Source organism: Drosophila persimilis, unplaced genomic scaffold, assembly GCF_003286085.1.
Source record: "Drosophila persimilis strain 14011-0111.01,24,50 unplaced genomic scaffold, DperRS2 tig00000002-arrow-pilon, whole genome shotgun sequence".
NCBI classification, from domain to species: domain Eukaryota; kingdom Metazoa; phylum Arthropoda; class Insecta; order Diptera; family Drosophilidae; genus Drosophila; species Drosophila persimilis.
Genome location: NW_020825289.1, coordinates 4,026,273 through 4,048,124, shown reverse-complemented (window position 1 = coordinate 4,048,124; position 21,852 = coordinate 4,026,273). Strand labels below are relative to the sequence as shown.

At 42.8% G+C, this 21,852-nt stretch overlaps 7 protein-coding genes and 1 pseudogene across 11 annotated transcripts; all 8 read right to left on the bottom strand.

The window, feature by feature from the left end:
* Positions 1-2,306: 2,306 nt before the first annotated feature.
* LOC6590591 lies at positions 2,307-2,996 on the bottom strand (annotated as a pseudogene).
* Positions 2,997-4,356: 1,360 nt separating this feature from the next.
* LOC6590590 (CD63 antigen) lies at positions 4,357-6,049 on the bottom strand. Of its 2 annotated transcripts, none has more exons than XM_002015519.2 (5): positions 5,954-6,049; positions 5,076-5,267; positions 4,844-5,005; positions 4,583-4,780; positions 4,357-4,520 (listed from the first exon to the last, which is right to left on the bottom strand). In XM_002015519.2, exons 1-5 carry the CDS (start codon positions 6,011-6,013, stop codon positions 4,449-4,451), a joined length of 684 nt encoding a protein of 227 aa, XP_002015555.1. In that variant the 5' UTR covers positions 6,014-6,049; the 3' UTR covers positions 4,357-4,448. The 2 variants fall into 2 exon arrangements, with proteins under 2 accessions (XP_002015555.1, XP_026841508.1); XM_026985707.1 differs by lacking the exon at positions 5,954-6,049 and adding an exon at positions 5,768-5,878.
* A 945-nt stretch (positions 6,050-6,994) lies between these two features.
* LOC113565099 lies at positions 6,995-7,619 on the bottom strand. The gene is made up of 3 exons (XM_026985711.1): positions 7,518-7,619; positions 7,206-7,451; positions 6,995-7,149 (listed from the first exon to the last, which is right to left on the bottom strand). Exons 1-3 carry the CDS (start codon positions 7,581-7,583, stop codon positions 7,054-7,056), a joined length of 408 nt encoding a protein of 135 aa, XP_026841512.1. The 5' UTR covers positions 7,584-7,619; the 3' UTR covers positions 6,995-7,053.
* A 352-nt stretch (positions 7,620-7,971) lies between these two features.
* Positions 7,972-10,017, bottom strand: LOC6590589 (23 kDa integral membrane protein). The gene is made up of 3 exons (XM_002015518.2): positions 9,745-10,017; positions 8,554-8,745; positions 7,972-8,500 (listed from the first exon to the last, which is right to left on the bottom strand). Exons 1-3 carry the CDS (start codon positions 9,802-9,804, stop codon positions 8,063-8,065), a joined length of 690 nt encoding a protein of 229 aa, XP_002015554.1. The 5' UTR covers positions 9,805-10,017; the 3' UTR covers positions 7,972-8,062.
* A 264-nt stretch (positions 10,018-10,281) lies between these two features.
* On the bottom strand, positions 10,282-11,307 carry LOC6590885 (23 kDa integral membrane protein). The gene is made up of 3 exons (XM_026985710.1): positions 10,952-11,307; positions 10,724-10,888; positions 10,282-10,661 (listed from the first exon to the last, which is right to left on the bottom strand). The coding sequence occupies exons 1-3, from the start codon at positions 11,201-11,203 to the stop codon at positions 10,407-10,409; spliced, it is 672 nt and encodes a 223-aa protein (XP_026841511.1). The 5' UTR covers positions 11,204-11,307; the 3' UTR covers positions 10,282-10,406.
* Positions 11,308-12,292: 985 nt separating this feature from the next.
* On the bottom strand, positions 12,293-16,623 carry LOC6590884 (23 kDa integral membrane protein). Of its 2 annotated transcripts, none has more exons than XM_002015516.2 (6): positions 16,547-16,623; positions 14,890-15,017; positions 13,051-13,242; positions 12,819-12,980; positions 12,553-12,747; positions 12,293-12,482 (listed from the first exon to the last, which is right to left on the bottom strand). In XM_002015516.2, exons 2-6 carry the CDS (start codon positions 14,947-14,949, stop codon positions 12,411-12,413), a joined length of 681 nt encoding a protein of 226 aa, XP_002015552.1. In that variant the 5' UTR covers positions 14,950-15,017; positions 16,547-16,623; the 3' UTR covers positions 12,293-12,410. The 2 variants fall into 2 exon arrangements, with proteins under 2 accessions (XP_002015552.1, XP_026841510.1); XM_026985709.1 differs by having other exon boundaries at positions 16,535-16,552.
* LOC6590883 lies at positions 15,086-16,492 on the bottom strand. The gene is made up of 2 exons (XM_002015515.2): positions 16,218-16,492; positions 15,086-16,151 (listed from the first exon to the last, which is right to left on the bottom strand). Exon 2 carries the CDS (start codon positions 16,116-16,118, stop codon positions 15,399-15,401), a length of 720 nt encoding a protein of 239 aa, XP_002015551.1. The 5' UTR covers positions 16,119-16,151; positions 16,218-16,492; the 3' UTR covers positions 15,086-15,398.
* Positions 16,624-18,276: 1,653 nt separating the features above from the next.
* On the bottom strand, positions 18,277-20,522 carry LOC6590882 (G protein pathway suppressor 2). Of its 3 annotated transcripts, none has more exons than XM_026985705.1 (5): positions 19,831-20,522; positions 19,676-19,787; positions 19,334-19,384; positions 18,729-19,210; positions 18,277-18,651 (listed from the first exon to the last, which is right to left on the bottom strand). In XM_026985705.1, the coding sequence occupies exons 1-5, from the start codon at positions 20,260-20,262 to the stop codon at positions 18,460-18,462; spliced, it is 1,269 nt and encodes a 422-aa protein (XP_026841506.1). In that variant the 5' UTR covers positions 20,263-20,522; the 3' UTR covers positions 18,277-18,459. The 3 variants fall into 3 exon arrangements, with proteins under 3 accessions (XP_026841506.1, XP_002015550.1, XP_026841507.1); XM_002015514.2 differs by having other exon boundaries at positions 19,676-19,769; XM_026985706.1 differs by lacking the exon at positions 19,334-19,384 and having other exon boundaries at positions 19,831-20,521.
* Between the last annotated feature and the right edge of the window lie 1,330 nt (positions 20,523-21,852).

The following is a 21,852-nucleotide window of genomic DNA, read 5'->3' as shown; positions in this document are numbered from 1 at the left end:
CGATGAATACATTTTCTACATTTTTAACAACTTTAAATTGCTTGCAAGTATTGTATTTTGGCTAAAAAACGGTTTACAAGTTAATGTGGCCCGCAATTGTATGGATTGAGCAATGGTCTCGGTAAGAACACAATGAAATAGCCTTAAAACAGAGATTAAATTTGTTTGTTGTTTGTTGTTTTCCTTTCCATCATGTTTTGCATTAATTTTTTGACGATTTTCATTGGCCGGTTCGTAGTTTGGCGGTATATTTAAAAAAAAAATATGTTTATATCCATATTTAAACTAACTTATCAGTACCAATTTGAATAGTAGTTAAAGTGACCAACATGCTGAATAGCAGATTCCTCGACAGAATGTCCGGATGTGTCGTGTTAATATTCCCCAATAATTGGGCATATTCACCCTAAGTCAATATCCAAGTACAGTAATTTAAGTACATAATTTTAATGTATGGAACGAGTCTCATTGTTGTAAACCGGGTGAAAGAGGTCCTTATATGCTATTCACACTGACGACCATCCACCATCCATCAAGTTCGGGATGGTCGAAAAATCGGGTCAAAACAACACGGAATGGATCTGAAGAAGAAGATTTTGCAAACTCCGACGGGCAAAAAAGTATTATCCGAATATCAGTTGAATTTACTAACAAACGAGGGGGAACGTTGTGAGTTGCTTCGGAGACCGCAACTCTACGGTTATACCCGATACTAAGTCAGTATGGCTCTCCTCCAGCAGGCGGCGTCTAATATTAAACGACACGACAAAGAGTGCGTGCGAGAGAGACAGAAAATCAGTCTGAGCGTGACGTCGGGCGCTGCGTAGCCACTGCAAATTGATTTGTTCCTTTTGGCTATAAAAATGATCTGATCTGATCCAGATTCAGTAATCTGATAGATATGGTCATTATCTATGATTCTGCGTTTTTAGTTTTCTCAAATCTGCAATATTGTGGATGCAACAGATTTTCGTCCTTTGTGGGGGCGGAAGGGGGTGCGGCGAAATTTTGAGATATACGTTTTATAGTGAGATCTAACAGGAGTGCGGATACTAAATTTGGTTACTCTAGCTTTAATAGTCTCTGAGATTTGTGAATATCCCCAGATTTGCATCCTTTGCGGGGGCGGAAGGGGGTGTGGCGAAATTTTGAAACAAACTCGTCTCGGTCCGATATATTAGGAGTGTGGATACCAAATTTGGTTGCACTAGCTTTTATAGTCTCTGAGATCTAGGCGCTAATGTTTTACTCTAAGCAAAGCCGCCTATGCTACGTGTGTGTTAGAGAGAGACAGGGCGAGAAAAAATGAAATTGTTTTCTTGATGCTGGCTATAATAATAATACGATCCAATTCAGATTCCGCAGTCTAAAAGATATGGTCATTCTCTACGATTCTGCGTTTTTGGTTTTCTCGTATCTTTAAAATTGTGGATGCCACAGATTTTCGCCCTTTGTGGGGGCGGAAGTGGGCGGGGCAAAGTTTTGAAATATTTTTGTAGCAGTGACATATCACAGAAGTCTGGATCCAAAACATCGTTGCTCTAGCTCTTATAGTCTTTGAGCATTAGGCGCTGAAGGGGACGGACAGACGGACAGACGGACAGACGGACAGACGGACGGACGGACAGACAGACAGGGCTCAATCGACTCGGCTATTGATGCTGATCAAGAATATATATACTTTATGGGGTCGGAAACGATTCCTTCTGGACGTTACACACATCCACTTTTACCACAAATCTAATATACCCCAATACTCATTTTGAGTATCGGGTATAAAAAACAATATCGACTTTGCGAGACTTCCACGCTGCTGAGGACCAGAAACTGCACAAGGGGAACATTCAGGTGGTAGAGGTCCTTACATCAGACAAGCTCATTGAAGTACTTAAAGCCTTCGATCAGCAAATGACTGACGATGTCCAGGCTGCACTAAAAACAAAAGTCGTTGTGGTCGACTCCCTGGCCGCTTGCTTTGTGGACCACCGAGGCATGGAAAAGCGAAGAACGAGGGATTCCCTCCTGAAAGATTGCATGCAGGGTGAGGAAGTTAGCTGTGAGGGGCGTGGCTTTTGTCATCGGCAACACATCGTTCTCTCAGGATTCAGGTACATTTTGGTTTAGAGGACGATTTATTTACATAACTCTATATAATACGCTTGTTCTACTATAAGATAATTGTGACGATGACGGCTCATAATACGCTTGTTCTACTATAAGATAATTGTGACGATGACGGCTTAGAGGATGGCAACAATGATGGGTCTACGCGGCAGCCGAATAATGCTAGGCTCCTATTGGAGTTAAGTGTGTACGCTGAGATTGTCGCTGGAGCTACCGGAGAGTACAAACTGCGGCGACAGCTGCGAAGACGACGGCCGCCGAATGGTAAATATAATGACGAACACCTATGGTCCTGCGGGAGACAATTGCTTGCTACAGATCACAGATGCAGGACTGGTTTAACGGCGGCCAGACGGGTGTTGCTTCTGGTACGACTTCATTACCCGTTTGCCTTCCTCCAAGCCATCACCCAGGCCGGGATGTTTGCGCGTGTTGGTATTTCCAGTATCTTTCACCACCTGGACTGCTTGCAGTCCAAATCAAAGTCATGGGCGTATTGGCAGCTTGTGCCAAAACGACATCGTCCTTTCCTGAAGTTCCAGCATATCTTGCATCCATTCTTTAGCTGCAAATGTGTGTCGTTGTTGACCATTGCCGTGCTGCTCCAGGGATTGGAGAACACCTCGCCCGTCTTCTTGCCGCCAGCTTGGCCCAGCGCCTGGTTCGCGCTCTGCAACTTTGGCGGCAGCTTCTCGGTTGGCGGCGTGCTGTACGAGGTTTTTTTTATTTTTCTTCCTCTTCGGATTCAGTAGCTCAGTAAATAAAGTCAAATCAGAAAAAGGTAAGCGGGAAAGAAATGCAACGTATGTAGGTTTGTATAAAATGGTACGTTATTTGAACACTTACTGCTTATCAAACGGTGTTATGGACATTTGTGTACCCTATTTCGATATTGCTTTTAAAAAACTTGCGTATAGTTTTGTATACCTCATGTATACCTTTTAAAAGTAAATTGATTTTATATAACGAAATACAACTCAATTTCGACGTCAATATATACAGAAAAGTATATAATGTATACATAATAATAACCGTAAATGGTCATCCTGTGGTTTACGTTTTTTGTTGAATATATATCGGTATACACTATATATATATGTATATATGAATTCAACTTAACTTTAACCATGGTTTATAACTTACTAGGTATACAATAGAATACCTTTAAAAAGAGAAACGAGTACATATCAGAGTTTCTTTCATTCTCAGTGTGCAGGGCTTATTACCCGATTCAAGTTCTGTTATCGGTGTTATTGGTGCGCGCCAAATTGAAATTGTTTGAAAGTGTATGTATTCCATAAAAGTGTATTCAATAAATGATACACGTATGTAAGTACGATTTGTGAGCGAAAATAAAAAAAACGAGGGGGAACGTTGTGAGTTGCTGCGTACACCGCAACTCTACAGTTATACCCGATACTAAGTCAGTATGGCTCTCCTCCGGCAGACGCCGCTAATATTAAACGACGCGACAAAGAGTGCGTGCGAGAGAGACAGAAAATCAGTCTGAGCGTGACGTCGGGCGCTGCGAAGCCACTGCAAATTGATTTGTTCCTTTTGGCTATAAAAATGTTCTGATCTGATCGAGATTCAGCAATCTGATAGATATGGTCATTATCTATGATTCTGCGTTTTTAGTTTTCTCGAATGTGCAATATTGTGGATGCAACAGATTTTCGTCCTTTGTGGGGGCGGGGCGAAATTCTGAGATATACGTTTAATAGTGAGATCTAACAGAAGTGCGGATACCAAATTTGGTTACTCTAGCCTTAATAGTCTCTGAGATTTCTGGATGCCCCAGAGTTTTGAAATATTTTTGTAGCAGTGACATATCACAGAAGTCTGGATCCAAAACATCGTTGCTCTAGCTCTTATAGTCTTTGAGCACTAGGCGCTGAAGGGGACGGCCCGACGGACGGACGGACGGACAGACAGACAGACAGACGGACGGACGGACATGGCTCAATCGACTCGGCTATTGATGCTGATCAAGAATATATATACATTATGCGGTCGGAAACGATTCCTTCTGTACGTTACACACATCCACTTTTACCACAAATCTAAAATACCCCAATACTCATTTTGAGTATCGGGTATAAAAACCTGAATCGGTAAATCAAACAAGATGCCGCTCGCTCGTCATTTTGTAGATATGTTTTTCGATAGCTTTCATTAAAGCTGCGCGGTAAAGCCAAAGCTGAAGATTTTTTTTAAATAAAGGATGCCTTCTTATGAACTTGAAAACGTTCGTATTTCAAGTGTATTACGATTTATTTAACTCATGAATAGGAGATGTGTCTTAGCAGTTAATACTTTGGAGCTTAATAGTTCTGGCGTCTCGCGGAGTTGCGCGTTTGATTTGCCAAGCAGCAACCAAATATAAAGGCCACGAGCTGTAAAAAATAAATTTATTCTCATTAGTAAAGTAGTGTAGTGTAGGACAAGGGCAATTTACCTCAATGGCTGTGACACCCAGACCGGCGTATTTGATAATATTCACGTTGGTATCCCAGAACGAGTCAACCGCGTCCAAGCAGCCAGGGCGCAGCATGACCGCCGTCAGACCACAAGTACCATTGCTGGGTGAGTCACAGCAGGAAGCTGGGTATGAGACGCCGTAATCGGAGAATCTATGCAGACCGCAGCACTTGAACTGCAAACAAATAAACATGGATTATACAAGTAGTTCCATTTGCTTTCCACGGCTCCAACTTACGGTGCGCTGCATGGTGTCCAGGAGAATGCTGTCCGTCTTGCGCTGCTGCCAAATAGTCTCCACAATTTTCTCCAGGGATTGCTGGATCTGTACATGGTCCACCCAAACGTAGATGATCAAAACCAGCTGACTGATCAGCAGGACCATCATCACACTGGAGTACTGCGATGAGGAAGTAAAATGGGTTACATTTATTCGATGTTTTAATGTAATGTAATAAATTTCAACTTACCGTGGTCAGACAACAAGCATCCTCGCGAATGGCTCCACAGCAGCCCATGAACGCCACGAGGAAGATGAGGCAGCCCAGGACCAGGATTATGATGGCCACGCTGTTGGCTGTGAAAGTCTCATCCATGCTCGAAAAGTCTTTGATGGTGGAGACCATAATGGAACCGAATGTGATGAGTAAAATGCCACATATCTGCAATGAAAAAGGTGCAAATTGTTTTGCTTAGTCAAACTCGTTGATAAACAGTCACCGCAGCTATGAATCAAGCGAGGGCTAAAATTAGTTGTATAACAACAGTCATAATATTTTTACGACGGATGGAGCCAAAAATTAGAATGATATAGTTTCATTATTTTTTAAGTGTGAAAAAGAGTATGTTTTAGTCGAAATGCTCGTTTCTGAGCCGACTCACTCAAGTATGACCGATACTGTACTCTTGAAACAGGAAAAATATTTCATCACAATAGGGAATGCACTCGGGGTTTTGCATCTGTGTGGAGAATAGCTCTTGCGCTATCTACGATCACGAATTTACGAGTATTACTCATGCCCCCCCTTATCATTGTTGAGTACACTGTTTTTTTTCGTGACATCTGTTTCGGCCCATTAACCGTAATTGCGTTCATCATTGGCATGCGATGATTTATTTAAGGAATTCTACATTTTTAAACCAATTTTTACCCACTACCTACGATATAAAAGCAGATAAGATAACGCATGGAAATGGTATCCAGGGTGGGGCAAACGCAAACAGGCTCATGTTGGAGACTTAATTTGTCTTTGTACATATCACTTGTGCGATAAGATATTGTGGCAAGCCAACTGCAGGATTTTGCAAAAACCGCTCGTGGGGGCCAACGTTCATTATTTTTTCTTACCACAAACAGTATATTGAATATGAATAGCACATATTTCACAAAAACTCCGCCGCAATCCATTGCTGTAATAGATATTCCTGTAGTTTTTTTTATGAAATGTTAAACAATGTACACTTTGTTCGTTCGTTCGTTTTTCAGGTCCGCTCGTAACTGAAAAAGCTCATCGCATTACTATTCTTTATAACCGAGAATCAAATCGACGAAAGCTTTTCAAGCACATATTTCAAATAAGATAGCAACAAAGCTTTACCTTCCACCCAAAAGTATGTTGCATTTTATTGCATCGATCATACGTTAACTTAAGATCAGGCCGTTTTTAGTTCTTTCCACTCCCAGCGTAGGTGAGCACCCAAGCTAGGGTTTTAAGTAATTCTTGCGGTGAACTCAATATTTATCTTTGCAAGGCATGAGCGACGAGTCAGTTTTGCAGCCGCCTAGCCGCCTAACTAAATAACACTCTAGAGTGGAATAAGGACTATAAAGTTCAAGCGCTCAAGAAAATTAGTATAAAATTGGTTTACTTTTATTTATTTTATTTTCTTTTCTAACGGAAAGAGTTCGAAAATTTGTTTCCTAGAGGGGAAGCGAAGAGAACTCTCACAGAAGCATATATAAACGAGGGGGAACGTTGTGAGTTGCTGCGGCGACCGCAACTCTACATTTATACCCGATACTTACTCAGTATCGCTCTCCTCCGGCAGACGCCGCTAATATTAAACGACACAACAAAGAGTGCGTGCGAGAGAGACAGTAAATCAGTCTGAGCGTGTTCTATAATTGTTCCTTTTGGCTATAAAAATGATCCAGATTCAACAACCTGATAGATATTGGTCTTCTCTAACTTGCGCGTTTTTAGTTTTCTCGTATCTTCGATCGTGTGTGTTAGAAAAAGACAGAGCGAGAAAAAAAAATTGTTTTCTTCATTCTGGCTATAATAACGATACGATCTGGTTCACAATCTGCAGTCTAGAAGATATTGTCATTCTCTTTTATTCTGTGTTTTTGATTTTGATTACCTCATTTTGAGTATCGGGTATAAAAAGAATCGCCACATTATGCACCATTTTTATAATTTAATACAATTTACAACCTCCTAAAAGTTATAAATTATATCCCATGCTATTCCTTAGGTACTGAGTTCTTTCTGCGTTGCGACCGGAATCCGCTACATAACAGCCAATTGCAAATGTTAGAAACTGCGAAAGAAAATTGTCATCAGTATCTGACCAGCGTGGAATTTTAGGAACATTACCTCAAAAACGATTACCATAACACTCGTAAACTTGATAATGTTGGCACACATATTCCAAGAATAAAACATAGCCTCCCGGCAATGGTTTAGCTCCATATCACCCCCATGGATGGGTATATTGAAACAGGAGGCGGGATATTTGGGATATGAATCTGAAGACATGTGCATTTTAGGGCCCAGCTCAATCCATAAGTAGGAGACGAAATATATATGGATTAACAAAAGCATTAGGTTCAGAACGGAGTACTAAAAGAAAGAAAAACTCAATTTTTTAAGTTGTTATTCTATTTTCTACAGCTATTTTTATCTTACAAAGGTTATAACGCTCGACTTTTCTCGATATAGTCCATAGCAGCTCTGCAAAGATAGAAGAACCATGGCGGATCCAAGGACCACAACCGTAATGGGGACAATCTGAGTATCATCTATAATCGAATAATCCCTGATCACGCTGATCATAAACGACCCTACTGTGATGTACAAAAAACCAAAGCACTGTAAGTGAAAGAAAGCGAATCCATAATTACTTCTTTGAGTGATTTAATTTGGATGATTTAATTTGGATCTTTAATGAACATTTGACGATTCCCACCGAGAATAATATGTTCAATATAACCATCACACTTCTAACACTTTGTGCATCTCGGTCCATTGCTGCAGAATTTTGAGGAGAGATTCTTTTGACCCGCTATGCTTCGTATTCCCGTTGCAACTGAATTTGCCTGGGGATAAAGAACGTTACTTGAGAGAAGCGAGCGGATTCTTATCGCTTGTGGAATACTCAGTGGCCAGTAGAAATCTTTATTATTACATGGACATTAATATACGTATGCTATGGAAATGGATGCTCTCGCTGTCTAGGCGGACACTTGTCTGCCAGCATTCTCGCGGCGCATGCAGTTGGTCAGGGCGCCGGCGAAGATGAAGACCAGCAATTCGAATAAGACAATGCCCAGACCGGACCAGCGGATTATGTCCATGTTGTCGTACCAGAACTCCTCGAACTTGTCATTGCAGCCAGGCTTCGTCTCATAAATTTGGGACGAGCAGGAGGTCTGACGGTTCGCGAAGCCGCAGCAGGTGCCGGGCACCGTCTGGTTACCGTAATTGGCATAGCCAGTGTTACCACAACAGTTGAAGGTCACCTCCAGCACGCCGAACGCTTCGGAGTCATTTGTGTTCCATAGCGATGTGACCAGGCTTCTCATGTCGTTCAGGAAGGCCGTTCGGTTGACGAACACCCAGCAGGTGAGCACCAGTTGGAGGATGAAGAGCACGAAGATCATGCTGGTGTACTGCGAAATAGATTTGGTTTAACTAAAGCTTCCATTCCACAAGGAGTACTTACCGCTCCCGTCATACAAGCGCTCTGCCTGAAAAGGCCGTAGCAGCCGAAGAAGGAGACGACAAAGATCAGGCATCCAATCACGGTAATGCAAATGGGGATGGTGTTCGTGTGCTCTACCTCACTCATTCCGGCGAAGCGATTGATGTCGGCCAACATGATCGATCCCAGGACGATCAGAAGGATGCCAACGATCTGAAAGGAGCAGAGAGTGCGGGGGTTTCATAATCTCCATTGGCAGTTCTATTCGGGAGCTCCTAACTTTATTTATTACAAAAAAAAAGATAATGTCAACCAGCTGATTAGGTCCTCATTTGTCAAAAGACATTACAAGCTGCCTGATAAGATTTTAGCTACACACTCATGCACATTTCCATGGGTGATAAACCACAGCAAAAACCTTATGATGATATCATATGAAACCAATGCCCATTCCATTGGCTTTCCAGTGCGCCATATCGTGGACTCTTTTTATAGAACTGATGTAAGATTTTATGCTGAAAAGATCGGTTTATTAAGGGACTAATACATCCGCAGAAATATGGCATATTAAAGAGGGACACGTCCACATTTAAAATAAATATTAAACATAAATGTATGCAAAATACTTTGTAATATTTTATCTTAATTTAAATCCTTTTGAAACACATAAATATGTATATAAAATTTGTTGCTGAATATGTTTCATAATAATATAAAATATTATTACGATTAGTATTGGTTTTAAAAAGTTTATATTTTTATTTAATGTCTCTAGAATGACCAACTATCTCTAGCTGCAGCCGCCTTGGATACCAATTACAGGGACAATTGAAATATGAATAAAATTAAAATTAATAAATACAAAATATTCAAATCAACTTTTTTCCTACTAATGTTAAAAATGCCAGTCTGCGATCTATTGCATTCGTATACGTTTTTAAAAAGTGTAAATATTACAATTTGAGGCCTTATTTCACTGGGTATATATATTTGTTTTTGGCACCATTTTCTTGTCTTGTATTTTTAGTTCATTATCAAAATTAAAAAAATCCTTTGTTTGCAGTCCACAAAATCCAAAAGAAATTATATACATATACATATCTAAAGCTGCCATTAGCTGAGCTTTGTTTTATTTATTTATTCCAGCAGGTTCGTGGCGTAAACTTATTCTTGGTGTAGTTTTCACTGAGTTTCTTTAGTTTATGGACTCACCAAGAACACAACATTAACTACATATAATATGAAATTGACTATGCCCGAAAGACAACCCATGTTGACTTTTGTCTTTTCGTATCCTTTCGAGTTCAACAAATCAAATACAAATTAAATCAAATTTATCCAGGTGTATATTTGAGCGCTTTAATTTTATGATATTTATCGCGTTCACGCGTCGTTTGCTATTGTTCGATTGGACTGGTCTTTCTGTTGGGCTACTGTTTTTAAATTGTCCCTCAGACATGAACGATATCGGAAAGATACGCGCATGTATCTTATCACTTTTTGGGGACCAAAAGAAGCCCACCGATAAAAAAAGGGACACAGAAAAGCAAACGTTGGGTGGGCCAAGCGATAACAATTGGCATTTATAAATGATTCATTGCAAAAGTTTGAGGGCAAACGATCTAAATATGGATGGAGTTGGTGGGGGCTTATCAACCGGTACACGGATATAGTTTTGGGGAAAACAACGACCCGTTCCGATTAGATAAGATTTGGTGGCCAAAGCTAGACATAGACATACAAAAAATATACTTGATTGAGCTTAACCTATTTGATTTATTTATGGCGACTGATGTATGCATGTACTTTCAACTGCATGGATGCTAGGAACTGAGCTACAGCTAATGGGATGATTCAGGCGTGGATGCTCCATATCAGCGCTTCCTCATGGCACTGGCCAGGCAGCAGGACACAATGAAGATGCCCAGCTCGAAGAGCGCGATGATCAGACTGCTCCATCGAATGAGGTCCGTGTTGGAGGCCCAGAAGTCGACGAACTCGCCATTGCAGCCAAGACGCTGGGTGTAAATGGCAGCCTCGCACACCTGATTGCGATCCTTGTAGCCGCAGCAGGAAGCGGGGACTGAAGATTCGTATTGCTGGTAGCCAGTGTTTCCGCAGCACTTGAACTGGATAAGAAATATGTTAGTATTCCCATAAAATATCCAGGAACTTCAATTTCCAAACTTACGGCCAATTGGAGGGCATCCATGGGATAGCCCTGGGCGGCGTTGTTCTCATTCCAGGCCGTGTTCACCACTGTGCTCATCTTGTCCAGGAACTTGTCGTTCGCCGCAAAGATCCAAATCGACAGAGCCAATTGCAGGGCAAACAAGACCAGCATACAGATGGCATACTACAGAGAAAATAGTAACATCAGAATGGAATTCCGGATCACAAGAGGTGCTCTCCAACTTACGATTGTAGTACAACAGGCATTCTCCCGGATCGTGCCGCAGCAGCCGAAGAAGGCCACCAAAAACGTCACACAGCCGATTGTAATAATGATGATTGGGATGGTCTGCGTATTGATAGCTCCCTCGAAGGCCGTGAAGTTACCCATCGTGGACAGCATGATGGAACCGACAACGATCAGCAGTATGCCGCCGATCACGAAGATCAGGTTGAGGAAGTACAGCAGGTACTTGAACATGGCTGATAGGCAATTCATGGTTCTGGATTTCTAGGTTGCACGGTTTCTCGCTGAATATAATAGTATTTCGGCTGATTCCGAATGTCTCGTTCTATAATCCGTACGCTCGTTCGTTCGTTGGGACTGTTTTCGTTAAACTGAGTGGCTTCCATCTAGACCTGGGGCATTATATTAAACCATTCGAGGTCCTCATCTTATCAGAGTTGGAACTTATCTCCTCTTGCAAATAAAATACCTTTATGTATAGGTGGTCCACTCTCTCGTTTCCTATCTCGCAGCTCATATATGTACTCATATGTACCCATAAAAGTCATTCATGGATCTTATCGTCTTGCACTGGCGTAGATAGTACAATAAAGTGGTTGGAACTACTTGCAACCGAACCCGAACCCAACGAATGTACTCAAAACAGGTGTGAATCATTTGTTGGTCTAAACAGTTCGTATAGATACTTATCTACGAGTATGGGCGGAATATTACTTCATACTTATGAAATTCTCACATGGGGGCAGCCCGTTCTCTTCTAAGATGAATCATTTACATTCCGAGCACTTTCTTTGCACTTGGCAATACGTTGTCGGTGGGGGCTACAAGTTGGCCAATAAGATGACTCATATGACACTTTGGCTGGCCGGAGTTGCGACGTGAGTCCCCCGTCTTATCGCGTTGATTTATTATTTATCAATCCAATAAATATGGTATACGTTCTGGGTGAGGGCACTCCAAGACGAAATATTAAACATTTCGATTAAGAATCTGACAGTTGGTGGGGTTTTTTCGCCTTTGGCATCAGATCCCTGTCCGTAGATAAGAAATCCCTATGTACACAGATTACACAATGTGGATAGACCAACCGACTAAATATAAACCTCTGTAGGTTAGTTTTTCTCATAAAGTGGGTCAAACGAAACAGAAACCATTTGAAATTTCTCAGTTTATTGCAATCTTTCGGTCAGGTGTATAAATTATTTTGTACAGTAAAAAAAATATTAGCACTCCAATACATCTATCTCTCAACTTACAATCTTCGAAAAGCGATTATAGCGAGATATTCATGGGATTTCATTTTCTTCGTATAACTTGAGATTATGTAAATTTCAATGGCCGTCTGTGTCAGGTGATTTATATCGATATACTCGTATGTATGTATGTAAATAAAATTGGGCAACATAATTCGTACTTTCGGTTTCAATTAAAATTAGTAAGGCTTTTCAAGGTCCAGCACTTAATAGTCCGCGCGGCGACGGTAATTCCGGATGCTGTTCGCCAGACAGCAGGCAAACACAAAGCCCACAAACTGAAATATCAAAAGAATTTTTCAATTAATATGTATAACCATCAGCGTTCTGCGTTGTGGGGGAATCTACCTCAATGGCGGCAATAACCAAGCCGGCATATTTGATGATGTCGCTGTTTCTGTCCCAGAACTCCACAAAGGCCGCCTTGCAGCCGCGTCGGTAGACAGTGTCCGGGCGGCAGTTGTTGGTATCCTTGCAGCACGAGGGGGGGAAGTAGCCTTGGAAGGAATAGTCCGAGAAGTTAGTGCGGCCACAGCACTCCATCTGGAGAGATACCAAAAACGAGTGTCAGATGTTTTGATATTTCAATTCTGGGGACGGGACTGAAAACTAACGCTAATCTGTATGGCATCCATGTAGTCGGCACGACGGGTGCGTCGCTCCCAGGCCTTCTCCACCACATCGCCCATTATGACCAGATACTTGTCCTTCTGCAGCCACATGTAGATCACCAACGCCAGCTGGCCAATCATCAAAACGAACAGCAGAATCGAGTACTGCAAATAAAGGTCGTGCAAGGGTAAAGAGAGACCGATTCTAGGAGGATCAAATGTGCGTATTTCGTACCGTCATGGACATGCAGTAGGACTCGCGAATGGCACCGCAGCAGCCGAACCAGGAGATTAGCAGGATAACAGTGCCAAGCACAATCATTGTGATGGGCACCTGCTGGGTGCGCAGCGCCTCTGCGAAGTCATCGATGTTGTGGATGTTGCTGAACAGAAGGCCTCCAAACACGATCAACAAAATGCCGCATATCTGGGAAAGATCATATAAATATGTATTGTTTTAATACAATTAAATTAATCAACTTTGCCTATGTTATTTGTAAAGCTTTGAGCTTTTCACCATCAAAACTAAGCTCTGTCAAAAGCTTTAACAGCTTTTCCCTAACAGTTGCTACAACACTCTACACTGCAAGAAAACTATTAAAAATATAGGGTACCATAGTAATTTGAATAATTTCTAACGGATGGTGGTGATGAAGCTCTGGCCTCTCCTTCCGAGGCCTATCAATGGTGTTGTTCTGTATTAGCTCTTATCAATGTGGGCTCGCTGCGGTTAATTTAGATTAATTTCTCTGATAAATATGAAGAATATATTTACTATGGCTTTGATTTTGTATCGCAATGCGTCAACAACTATTTTATTAGATTAGATCGGAGTAATTATCTGTCGGAGATCATAGTTTCGATGCATGACCTAAGCCATTTGGTTGAGGGCATTATTGGATGAGATCTGACGAAAATTGCGACACCAACAATGTCTGAAACACCCACCCATCTTTTCCACTTCGATGTATATCTGTTTGCACATCCATCCTCCCCGACAAAAAAAATAAAACACGAAGAATATTTAGTTCAAGTGTGCTCTAAAAGCCGACGCGTCGCCCACCCCCCCACCCCCGCCCCCCCCCCCCCCCCCCCCCCCCACCCCCACCGTTCCGTGCGTGTGGGGATGCAGTGTTTGGCCAAGTTTTGTCTCGACTGAAATGGGGAGCAAGTTCACATTTAATTAAGTCAACTATTTTCGGGCGTGGGGGGTCAGACAGCACCCACCCGTCGCTCGAATGTAATTACGTAACTTTACATTGAACAAATCCGTCAAAAGAGTAGAAGGGAGGGGTCATACTGCCGATGTTGATGTTTGCGTGACTGGAATGAATTCCGCGCTGCAGCAAGTACCAGTCGGAGTCGGATTCGGATTCGGATCACACCTGCACACATCGTATCGCAGTCCCACGAAAACCAGTTACAGTGCAGTACAGTCCTCCGCTGTGACTTTTGTGGAACTAAGAAGTTGCTAAACAAATGAACAACGTAACTTTTTTGTTTTTGTTTATGTTTGAAACCAGTTAGCCTCGAGCGGATGCCCGGCTATGGTACGGATATTTCTTGGAGCCAAATGTTATGAGCTCTCAAACGAATGTTCAACCTCAAACAAAACTCGTTTTCAGTCAACCCAAGTAAACAGAATACCTTTTTGTGTATACAGAATTTACATATAAAAGAGCCCCCTGCTACCACTACGTCACGGGTTCCAATACTCTAAGATCTTATAGATGGATAAATGCAGAAAGTGATCTATAATAAACTTCGTATCATTATGCGTCAGATTTCATTTCGTTAACATCTGGACTCTATTCAGACTATTCGTAACAAACTTGAAACCCAAATTATTGTTCTGAAACGCACTGTTTTTGGTTAACCGGTTTTTAGGCCTCAACTTTCTCACAAAAACTAAAACAAACAAAATATTTTCGGAAAAACCAGTTTTTACGGTAAAACAAAACTTATGATATCATATCCCAGACTAAACTTGGAGACGTACTGGGCTTGGCCAATGGCAGGGGGAAAATGATATAATCTATAATGAATGTCGATGCTATGCTTGTTTTTTACTCACCGAACAGAGCAAATTGAATATAAACAGTATATATTTAACCATGGAGATTCCGCAGCTCATTTTGCCTGAGATTCGTTGGGAGGACGGTACGGTGTAGAATGGCTATCGAAATTGTGGAGAAGCTGCAACTGTTCGTTCGTGGATACAGAATAGAATAGAATTCAGAATTGAGAAATACAAATGGATCGTGCAGACGTAGCATTAAGTATTTTATCGTTTTATTTGGGAAGCAGCGGCACACAAATGCAGGGTCGCACACACACAGCCACGCACTGATGTCATCCAAAACAAATTCAATATTTTGTTTATTTAAAAAAATGCCAGCATTTTGATTCGATTTGAGTGGGAAAATTAGCACGCAATCACGTACACGTACTCGTACGGTCTGGAGTGCGGTTGGGAATCGGATCGGATTTTCAGTTTCATTTCGTTTCAACGGCCTTGGAACTTAGAACTACATATGTTAACAATACGCTCGGTCAGTATTGAGATCCCGACACCGTGCGGGATTAGCGAACCAGCTCGGGCAGCAGCTTCTCCTTGGGCAGGAGCCAGGCCTTCAGCTCGTTGTAGCGCCGCCAGATATAGGGATAGCGTGCCGCCCAGGACAGCCAGGCTTCCTTCTCGGCGGTGGTCTCCTCGACCCGCTTTAGGTGCTTGTAGTATTTGCCGTTGCGCTTCACCCCGGAGGCCAAATCCTGAGCGAACTTTGCAAAGCGCAGCTTGAGCAGCGTCTCGGAGACATCCAGCAATCGGTTGCCCTTGGGCGGATGGACCAGACAGAGCTGGCACACAATGTAGTCCTTCTTTCCGCCCTTGTTCAATGGGATGAAGGTGGCCTCCCGTCCCACGAGGCACTGCTGCAGCCAGGAAAAGCCATTGGCGTTGACGCTGACGCCTGGAAGCTTCACCGGGAGCAGGCGCGTGCTGCTAGTAAAGATGGGTATAAGCGGGCGGTGCTTGATCATCAGCAGTGTGTCCTGATCCCGCTGCTGCACGCCGCTGATCTTGCCCGTGTGCATAATGCGCTCGTTGATGATGCGCTCGGGGATGTGCGACGGCTGCTTGAACTGGCGCACCAGATAGGCAGGTTTCCGCTTGGCGTAGGCCACCGCCAGCATCAGAGCCGAGGTTCCGTAAATGACCAACTCACTGCCCAACGTATCGCGTTCCAAGTAATTACATAAGCCCTGGTACTTCTCCCGCAAATAGGCTTTATTGGACTCCATATCTGTGGCCGTATTCTATTAAGTAACTACCGCCTGCAATTGTTTTTATGTTGAGAGTAGTTTTTTTTATGCAATTTCTTATGACGTCATTTTACCAACCGAATACGTCAACAAGGTAATATCTTCCACAGAGTCTCGCGCGTCTGTCGTTTCTATATATTACTTATATCTATATGTATTATCGCGACATAAGGCTAATTTTGTCAGATTTATTTTGCCTTTTAGCGCTGCTTCTGTTTTGCTACTAAACAGACTTTGACATGTATTGTAGGCCGGCGACGCCTTGAGTGCGAGCGGGATGGCGTGTGTGTGCGCGATCGTGCGCAATCTTGCGTACGTTGTATTTCATCGGTATATTTACGATATATTTTGAAAATAAGACCGTATATTTCGGTACAGAGAGTACAAAAACTCACTCAACAACACACCTTTGGCGTTACTTTTCTTCCGTTATTTTTTTTTTTTTTTTTTTTTGTACGTGCTATTCGCGCGCGCTCACGATATGAACTGGTGCCGACGTCAATAGAGACTGAGACGAGAGATCGGTTCAAAGCCGCCACTGCTAGAAGCTGACGCTGCCCCAACCGCAACGCAACCGCCTGTTGCTCTTGCCTCACACACACGAACACACGTACGAACTTTGGCGCTCGGCCCCCCAATTTGTGTTGTGATGTTGGCGCGTAGCATTTTGTTCGTTACGGTTCCCCGAACCAAGTCCCCACCTCCAACTTTAGGTGACGATGACATCGTTCAGGGGGGCAGCAGCCGTTTTTTCAGTACGATTTAATTGCACTAACTTGTTTTGTTTTTTGTTTTGCTTTTGTTTTTGTTACCAAATGGTGAACCTTTTGTTTATTTATGCAAATTACCAGCGGCGTTTCGGTGGTTGTGGTGAAGGCTGATAAGCTCCCTTTCTGCCCTCTGTCTCTGCCTCTGCCTCTCTGCCTGTACGTAATGATTGTGAATCTGCCCCGCGGCCCAAGAGATTGGGAGATTGTGAACAGCAAGATTTGAGGCCAGTTTTCTCAATTTCGATTCCACAAAAATTGATTAAAAGAGGAATTCACAAAAAGCACCTATAGAACATTAGTATGGAATTATAAGGGCTTTACCAATCAATCGTGGCTAAGAATCATCAGTAATCAAATCTATAGGCTGTCGCTTTTAAGCAATTATGGCGATAAGGGATTCGAGAACGGGCCTATTTCCCTGCGACTTTCACGATATTGCGGTTTTGTGCACTGTCGTAGGCGTTGCTTAAAGAGGGAACAGGTTTGCGCCTGAAAGTATTTACGTGCAACCAGTTGGGGCTCCAACGGCAGTTTTCCCCACCCCAGCCACAAGGCCTGGTTGGCCCTACTATGGCTTCGGGCATGGCTTCCGCTTTTAATTACATGCAGCGGGGGTGTGGGAGAGAGGAGGCGAGAGGTATCCGTTGTAATTGTCTGTAACTTTTCCTTGACACACAACAACTGGTTTCCAAATTAATTTCGTAATCCAATTGTAGAGAACGTGGATTCGAAATTTTATTTTTTGGATCCGAAAACATCGAGCCCTAACTGTATCCGTCATATTTGTCTTTCCCGCTGCTGACATTGCTAATTAACAAGTGGTGCTCCGTACAATTAACCTTATGGCGTTCCGTATGTAAATGTATTTCCCCCAGACGATCAGATAGATTCTAGAAGAACAACAACTACCGAACAACCGAACCCAATTATTGACAATACAGAAACGATTATGAATCACTTGTTGACTATGAATTTCCAGTTTCCTCTCCAGCGTGGCGTACATCTGGCAAATGGCAAATTACACATTAAGTAACAAATGGAATTGTCCCTCAAGGGGAATGAAATGCCATTATGATGAAGGAAAAGCTCTCGGTAGCGCGGATTTGGAAAGCAGCATGCGTCACACTTGAGTTAATTCGCAAATTATCATCCCACTTATCCACCACCCCACAGGGAAAAATCTAATGAAAGCCCCCTCCTCGTTCGCGAACGGATCAGCATGGAAGTTGTTTCCACAGCTGGCCAAGCAACTGGGCTGTGAGATCTTTGGTTCTGCGAGAGTATCAGGCGGATAAATATTACACATTCTATATGTATATACATACATATGTATGTACATAGATAACTAAAAATTAAAAATCTGTATATTCGATTGGAAAATAGGGACGCCATTATTGTGTTCTTTATTTCGTGTGTGGCTAACCGCAAACAGGCAGCGTAGTCAATATAATCTCCATTAAAAATCGTATCTTGATTACTGAGTGAGTTCCATAGAAGGGGCTCTAGATCTAGATCTGGATCTGGATCTAGATGTGAATCTGAAGGTAGAGCTAGTACAAGCGTCGTGCATATTGCAGTTGCTGTCCGGCTGCCGGCGGTACAGGTCCAGAGCTCGAAACGGGTGGAGTAGCCGTCTGGCCAGGCAGCAGCGACAGCTGTTGTCGGTTCAATTGCCCCTCATGGCCTGAGCTTCCCCGTCCCGGGGGAAAGCCTTGTGTAATGCTGCCAGTAGTCTTGGAATTCTGTCATAGAAAGAGAGAATATTTCTGTTAGGCCCAACTGTTGCACAGCATCGTCTGTTCTGTTCTGTCCCACTCACCTGGCTGGTGCTTATTTGCAGCACATTGGGATGCATTGAGAGCTCGCTCATCATCGGCTTAAAGATCACGCCTTCCGACAGCAAATGCGGCGGCGGTGGTACATGGTTCTGTGGCGCACCGTCATGCTTCACCTCAATGTGATATCGTTCCGGCAGCTTCTCCATTGTCACCTGCGGCTTGGACGTCTGAATGGACAAGCTGTTGGCGACACTGGTGGCCTGCACCACCAGGTCGGACTGGGAGATGGGCGGTTGATCCAGATTGATGTGCAGCACCTGCATCGGCTGAGCCTTCGGCGACTGAGTGTCGGAGGCCTTGCTCACCGTAGCACTCGGCAGCTCCACATGGTAAGCCTGTCTCAGGGGCAGGGCGTAATTGTAGATGGCCGGCAGTCGGGCGTCCGCCTGCTGCTGTGTGGTTGGCGGCGCTGCGGTGGTCTGGTAGAACAGGGTGCCCGTACTGGGATACTGCGCCGTGGTCTCTGCAACATAGAGGAAGCGAAAGTGCTTATTAGACGTGGGGCGGCGGGCTGTGATGGATGCGTTGGTGCTAGTTATGTTGCAGGTGTTCTATGGATTGGTGTTGTATCGATTGTGGTTCTTACTGTTCCATGATAATCTAGCATAGTCCGCGGCACGACGGTAGTCATCGTGTTCTGCGAATCAATCGTAAACAAATAACGAAATGAAAATAAGTTGTGTGCCTGTGTGGGTTAGCGATTAGTGTGCGGAATCAAATGAGTATATCATGATTGGGAGGGACTGGAGGCTAGGGACTGGGGTTTTGGTCATGCAAATAGTACAACGCTAATCAAGTACAGTGAAGGCTCCCTGAGCAACGATTGTGTGTCAAGTGTGTTGTGGTTAAACGTAAATTCAAATCTGTCTTCGTCTGTCTTTGGCAGCGTTCACTGTAAGTGTCAGCCCTTGACCGCAGTCTGGCTTACTTTGTTGGGCAAAGCTGGCGGTGCTCTTGTAATACGCATGATTGGGGGGCGAAGGACTTCGCCCTCGCTTCCCCGACTGGTTGCCGGGCGGTGGCTGAAACGTTAACAAACTCTGATAAATTGCGGCTGATTTTAGCTGCCAATCGTATGCATACTTTCGCTAGTTGCTGGTGATGCTGTAGTCGCAGGGTCGGTAGAAATACCGAGGTGGCCACGGTGGCCGCGGCCTGTTGCATGGCAAACAGTTCGTTCTCCTTGGCCTGCTTTTTGCGTGTTTCATCTTCGTTGAGCACCTTCTTAAGCTGGACCAACAGCTGGTGCTTCTGACTGTGCAGATCCGCCAGCTGCTCGTCCAGCTTGGTGATCTCGTCACGTGTTTCCTCCAGAGCCTGCTGGTTCTCGCGCTCCCGCTCCTCCTCCTCCCGCCGCACACGCATCTGCTCGCAATAGGCATCGTACTCCCCCTGCCGGCGCTGGCGATCCGCCACAATGAATTTTCTGAGCGCCCCTCGCAACTTCTCTGCACGCTCTGCCTTGGCTGCCTGTGCAGCCGCATTGTTACTGTTCACCGCGGACGCTGGCGGCATTTTTGCGTTCTGCTTAGTTATTTTTCCAATTTTACCAGCCTTTACGAACAGTCCTCGCAGCAAATCACTCCACAAATGGTGTTGTGATTAAACGGCCAGAGGGAAAACGCAGCGCAAAGTTTATAAATGTAAATTATTTTATGCCTTGATAGCGCAGTGTTGTCGCGGCCACGCAGTACTTGTTTGACTATGCTGATGTGCTCTATTTCATACAATTCCGGCCAAATCAGTCTCTAAACTATTTTATGGTATCTTTTTATTTGACTAAATGTGTATTTTGTTAAAGTAAGCACAATTTTAAGAGATAAACAATCAGATTCTGCGTGTGCGGGGGCAACTCTACCGCGCTACCTTTAACATAGAATTAACATGGACATTTAACAGTGCCACATCCCTGGCAGCCCTAGCATGTTGAGAAAAAGGGTGAGTTTTAACCTTGCATGCCGACAAAATTCGAAGTTTTTTGCCTGTTGTCCGTACCTTTTTTTCTCCAGTTCTATTGGAAATGACACAGGGTGATTACGGTATATTAAATACTTTCCGTATATTCTGACGTCCAAATTGAGTTGAAGCGACAACCATAAAATACTAGTTCATACAACGATTTCATCAATCTATTAATTTAATTTTCAATGTTATATAGAAATCCAATAAATGCAAGTGTTTCGAATAGGCCAATCATGTATAGAATTGATTCATCAATCGTACAAAATTGAGTGGGCATGGCTAAATGTTCTATATAGACAGTATTATTCAACGGAACAAAGAATTGGTCGTTTTTTGAATCGAATTTGATTTCGCCGCAGTTCGCTTTAGCAACAATGAGTCTCATTCCATACACAAACATGTTGCTAATGCCATGCACACATACCCTGGAGGAAATGGATATTATAGAATTGAGAAAATGTTTGTCATTCAAGACTTCGTAGGTATCCAAGATACTAATAATGTACTTGAATATGTCTAAAGAATATCAATTTGAGAAAAGGTCTTAATAAATTACGTTTGATCTTCATATAAAATTAACGAAATAGGGTGTACAAAGGGCTGTACACGCATCAAGTCTTCAAATACCAGCAACATTGCGACTCTTCTTTTTGTTGAACTTTTTCGTTTAACCCTTTTTTTTACAATATATACAATAAAAGCAAGGATTAAAAACTATCCAATCTTGTAGAAAATTGATTTATTAATCGTATAAAATTATGTGGACATGGCTAAATGTGCTATATATATAGTAATATTCCACGGAAGATCAAAATCGAGGAATATGTAAAAAGAACTTGAATTTGTCAGTATATTAACGGTATATTTTGAAAATGAGGCAGTGTGTTTTGGTTTATTTCTGCGTGTATTTTATCGGTATATTTGATCGATAAATGTGCTCACAAGAACAACATAGTGTCGAGTTTTTAAAATAAATAAAAAAACAGAAAAATCACAAATATACAAAAATATAAAAAAAATATATATATAAAAGTATTCGATATATATTTAACATCCCTAGTCGCAGTTTTTGTTGTTAGTGCGGGTGCGGGTGTACGTGTTTTGGAATTGGAATAAATGCAGCAGCAGCAAAATCAGTGAAAT

Excerpts from the sequence above, each read along its gene's own strand:
- LOC6590885 (XM_026985710.1), bottom strand. The coding sequence starts at position 11,203 with ATGAATTGCCTATCAGCCATGTTCAAGTACCTGCTGTACTTCCTCAAC. Across the intron at positions 10,889-10,951 it reads ATGCCTGTTGTACTACAATC|TATGCCATCTGTATGCTGGT; the intron begins GTAAGTTGGAGA and ends TTTTCTCTGTAG. Across the intron at positions 10,662-10,723 it reads TGGATGCCCTCCAATTGGCC|TTCAAGTGCTGCGGAAACAC; the intron begins GTAAGTTTGGAA and ends TTTCTTATCCAG.
- LOC6590589 (XM_002015518.2), bottom strand. The coding sequence starts at position 9,804 with ATGGGTTGTCTTTCGGGCATAGTCAATTTCATATTATATGTAGTTAAT. Across the intron at positions 8,746-9,744 it reads TAGTTAATGTTGTGTTCTTG|ATCGTTGGCATCCTTCTGAT; the intron begins GTGAGTCCATAA and ends TGCTCCTTTCAG. Across the intron at positions 8,501-8,553 it reads GCGCTTGTATGACGGGAGCG|TACACCAGCATGATCTTCGT; the intron begins GTAAGTACTCCT and ends TCTATTTCGCAG.
- LOC6590590 (XM_026985707.1), bottom strand. The coding sequence starts at position 5,863 with ATGTACAAAGACAAATTAAGTCTCCAACATGAGCCTGTTTGCGTTTGC. Across the intron at positions 5,268-5,767 it reads ATCTTATCTGCTTTTATATC|ATATGTGGCATTTTACTCAT; the intron begins GTAGGTAGTGGG and ends TTTTCATTGCAG. Across the intron at positions 4,521-4,582 it reads TGGGTGTCACAGCCATTGAG|CTCGTGGCCTTTATATTTGG; the intron begins GTAAATTGCCCT and ends TATTTTTTACAG.
- LOC6590884 (XM_002015516.2), bottom strand. The coding sequence starts at position 14,949 with ATGAGCTGCGGAATCTCCATGGTTAAATATATACTGTTTATATTCAAT. Across the intron at positions 13,243-14,889 it reads TATTCAATTTGCTCTGTTCG|ATATGCGGCATTTTGTTGAT; the intron begins GTGAGTAAAAAA and ends GATCTTTCCCAG. Across the intron at positions 12,483-12,552 it reads TGGTTATTGCCGCCATTGAG|TTTGTGGGCTTTGTGTTTGC; the intron begins GTAGATTCCCCC and ends TTGATATTTCAG.
- LOC113565099 (XM_026985711.1), bottom strand. The coding sequence starts at position 7,583 with ATGGTTCTTCTATCTTTGCAGAGCTGCTATGGACTATATCGAGAAAAG. Across the intron at positions 7,452-7,517 it reads AGTCGAGCGTTATAACCTTT|TACTCCGTTCTGAACCTAAT; the intron begins GTAAGATAAAAA and ends TCTTTCTTTTAG. Across the intron at positions 7,150-7,205 it reads TTATGGTAATCGTTTTTGAG|TTTCTAACATTTGCAATTGG; the intron begins GTAATGTTCCTA and ends TTTCTTTCGCAG.
- LOC6590882 (XM_026985705.1), bottom strand. The coding sequence starts at position 20,262 with ATGCCGCCAGCGTCCGCGGTGAACAGTAACAATGCGGCTGCACAGGCA. Across the intron at positions 19,385-19,675 it reads CGCCAGCTTTGCCCAACAAA|AACACGATGACTACCGTCGT; the intron begins GTAAGCCAGACT and ends ATTGATTCGCAG. Across the intron at positions 19,211-19,333 it reads TGCTAGATTATCATGGAACA|AGACCACGGCGCAGTATCCC; the intron begins GTAAGAACCACA and ends TCTATGTTGCAG.
- LOC6590883 (XM_002015515.2), bottom strand. The coding sequence starts at position 16,118 with ATGGAGTCCAATAAAGCCTATTTGCGGGAGAAGTACCAGGGCTTATGT.